Here is a 3,432-nt window from a genome sequence, read left to right as displayed (position 1 = left end):
CGACGCGACTATTCCCCTTCGCGACGCGCACGCGCGGTTCTGCGCTCACTTCAGAGCGCTCGAAATGTCAAATGGACCGCGCTCCGAGATCGCATTTCGCGCCCTTATTGAATCATTTCAAATGAGTTATATTATGAAGAAAAATTATTAATGAATTTATACGTAATAGCTGTGTTCGACGTTACACAAATTTTAAATTATTTGATTGATTATTCATGAAGAAAGATGCTGACTTATTTCCGCTCGATGATCGATCAGACGCTTCGAAGCTTTTGTAATGTCAAACGAAATGCGCTCTATAAAGGGCTGCCAATTTACTACAGTGAAAAAGGCGCGAAAAGAGAGAATGTTGATGGAGCATGCAATAGTAGGTAATATCAATATTAAATGTTAAATAAGTATACAGATAAGAAAAAATAATATAAACTATAAATTTGAATATTAAGGAAGTAAAAGAGTGTAAAGGTTTTTTAACATCTTTGATATATAAACAAAGGAGAAAAGATAAATAAAGACAGCAGGTTAGAATCAAAACGTGGTATTTGCAATCGAATAATTATAATTGTAAAAAACATAAAACAATTGATTGATAATGTAATCTAATAGATTTCGCTTTAAAAAACGCAGTTTCTAAGCACTATTTATGTATCTATAATAATACACAAAATAGTATATAAAAACAGTGATAGATGCACCAATATCAATCAATTTCATTTTTTAAATTTACTATCCTTATTTTTTGTAAATATTTCTTTAATATATTACACTTATAAGCACAGACAATAATGTAAATTTTCTGAGAGTACATTATTGTATTAAAGCAGTAGGTATCTATCCAATACATATGACTTATATATTGTTTAAGGTTTAAGTAGTCAAATATATTTTTGTTGCTATATTTTTTATTTTATAGAATATTATTAATAATGGCACCAATTTCTAATTATTCTGGCGGAAATCTACTTTCAAGTCCAAGAAATGAAAAACCCCAGAAATTTGAGAGACAGCAAGTACAATATGAAGACTTGACTGCTGATTTCAACGATAAATTAATCGATTTCTCCAAACAATTTTGTCACATATATTCAATAAGACTGGCAGAATTGAGAACAGTATTGATACCACGAGTAATTGCAAAATGGGGTAAGTTTTATGTAATGCACAAAAATATTTTATTTCTATAGAAATAATATATAAAATCTTTATACAAGTGTATATATATACATATATATATATATATATATATATATATATTGTCATGATAATTGTAGATTCAAAAATAAAAGACCCAATTTCTCTTGTCTTCAGGAAAAATTCAAATATTAAAGTTGGCGGAATTAGAAGATTTTGAAGGACAAGAATGTGTAATAATTGGTACACTCTATAAACATCAAAAGTGGAAGCCATCAATATTACACGAGTTAAGTGAGGATCATCAACTGACATTATCTGAGCCAAGATCAAATTATTGTTCAGAAAATGATCAACTTTTCTTGGAAGATGAAATGCTACGCATCAAATTAGTAGTAGAAGATGCAGATCTGAAGAATTATGTTACGGGTGTTGTATGTGCCATATTAGGGCATAAAGAAAAAGATGGTACTTTTGTGGTAAGTATAAACTTTTAAAAAATCTCTTGTATACATATATTTTGTGTAATATGTGCAAAGCTAACTTTTTTATGTCTTATTCAGATCAAGGAATGGTGCTTTCCTGGTTGTGTGCCTAAAAGTTCACTGGCACAACCAAAGTCCAAAGGAAAACTGCTATTTTTATCTGGGCTCGACTTGGCAAATAACTCGAAGAGTTTGTCGTTAAGTCTTTTAACAGAATGGATATGCGGTATGGCAGGAAATGTAGCAGCGCAAGAAAATGCTACTGGTGTCATTCAAATTATTATCACTGGTATATATTCATTCTTATATGTCTCTAATTGTAAAACAATTTTGTCTTCATATTTTTTTTACTATTGTCAGGCAATTCTGTCAAGACTGTTACCAAGACAAATACTTTAATGGGACATGCTGAAGGGAAGGCACAAGATGCCGCGATAGCAAAAGAAGTCGTTGTAGCAACGACACTTCTAGACGCATTTCTCGCTGAAATAGCAACATGTTGTTGCATTACCTTAATGCCAGGTCAGCACGATCCTGTCAATGCGATGCTGCCTCAGAAACCACTGCATCCATGTATACTACCGTTAACATCTAGGTATGCAAATATATATACCAATTGTGATATAAATATTTGACTTTAATGAATAGATAATAAGAATTAATAGAAAAAAACAAGATTATAGTTTTAAAGTTAATTAAAAAGTGAATTTCTTTATTATGTAACAAAAAATAATTTAAAAAACCATGTTAATGCTAACTTATATTTAATTACACACATACATTTTTAATATATTTAAATTTTAATTAGTTGTCTCAAATTCAATTTTTATGAAACAATAATAAGATGAAATTTAAATGGTATTTAATTACATGAAGTGTATTAAAAAGAAGAATTGAGAGACATATAAAAGTAAATTTAATTTTCTACATCAAATTTTATTTATAAAAGAGCTTTTATAATTATAAATTATTTATTTCTAACTTATAATTGAAATTTAATATGTGCATATAAAACCTTGATTAAAATAATGTATTTTCTAGATTTGAAAGTTTCAAAGGTGCGACTAATCCTTGGATCGCCAAAGTCGCTGAACGTGTAATAATGGGTAGCAGTGGTCAACCTATTGAAGATATCGTGAAAGCAACTGATGCAATAGATATTTCTCCTTTAGATTGGCTGGAAAGAACGTTACTTTGGAGACATATGTGTCCCACTGCTCCAGATACATTACCGGTACATCCTTACTCTGTAAAAGATCCATTCATCATCAATCATTGTCCAGATATATACTTTGTGGGTAACACAGATAAAGTTGAAACAAAATTATGGAAAGGTAAGTATTATATATTATATCAAAGTAAAATTTGATGAAATTATTTATGCTTTAGTTATTTTAAGAGACATTAACAAACGCATCTGTGTAAAATGCATAATAAATTTCTTCATTTTTAACACTATAATACGTTTTTATTATGCATATTTTGATATTGTTAATGTTTCTAATGTATATATAGTTAAAGGATTAAAAAAGTACATTTAATAATTATAGGTGAAGAAAATCAGACGGTCAGATTAATTTGTATTCCAAAGTTTTCTTCTACAAATCTTGCAGTTATGGTAGACATAGAAACTTTGGATACTGAAACTATTTATTTTGGTACAAGTATCTGAATAAACTTAATTTGAATAGATAAAAATAATTAATATAATGTGACATTTTTGTCAAATCATGATCAAATCATATTTTTGTACTCTCATTATATATTTTATATCTATTAAATAAAATAAAAACAATTTTATATTTTAATATTGATA

The 3,432-nt window shown here is 28.6% G+C and overlaps 1 protein-coding gene across 3 annotated transcripts; it reads left to right on the top strand.

Annotated features, from left to right (window-relative positions):
- The first annotated feature begins 287 nt into the window (after positions 1-287).
- On the top strand, positions 288-3,424 carry LOC114932500 (DNA polymerase delta subunit 2). 3 transcript variants are annotated; one of them, XM_085479828.1, is made up of 7 exons: positions 288-371; positions 914-1,143; positions 1,309-1,610; positions 1,695-1,905; positions 1,977-2,211; positions 2,658-2,950; positions 3,167-3,424. In XM_085479828.1, the coding sequence occupies exons 2-7, from the start codon at positions 927-929 to the stop codon at positions 3,286-3,288; spliced, it is 1,380 nt and encodes a 459-aa protein (XP_085335954.1). In that variant the 5' UTR covers positions 288-371; positions 914-926; the 3' UTR covers positions 3,289-3,424. The 3 variants fall into 3 exon arrangements, with proteins under 3 accessions (XP_085335954.1, XP_085335955.1, XP_085335956.1); XM_085479829.1 differs by having other exon boundaries at positions 313-367; XM_085479830.1 differs by lacking the exon at positions 288-371 and adding an exon at positions 409-521.
- Positions 3,425-3,432: the final 8 nt, after the last annotated feature.

Source organism: Nylanderia fulva, unplaced genomic scaffold (assembly GCF_048542155.1).
Source record: "Nylanderia fulva isolate GAGA-0341 unplaced genomic scaffold, ASM4854215v1 Scaffold13, whole genome shotgun sequence".
NCBI lineage: Eukaryota > Metazoa > Arthropoda > Insecta > Hymenoptera > Formicidae > Nylanderia > Nylanderia fulva.
Note: the sequence above shows the minus strand (reverse complement) of the source record. Positions and strands in the feature narration are given on the sequence as shown.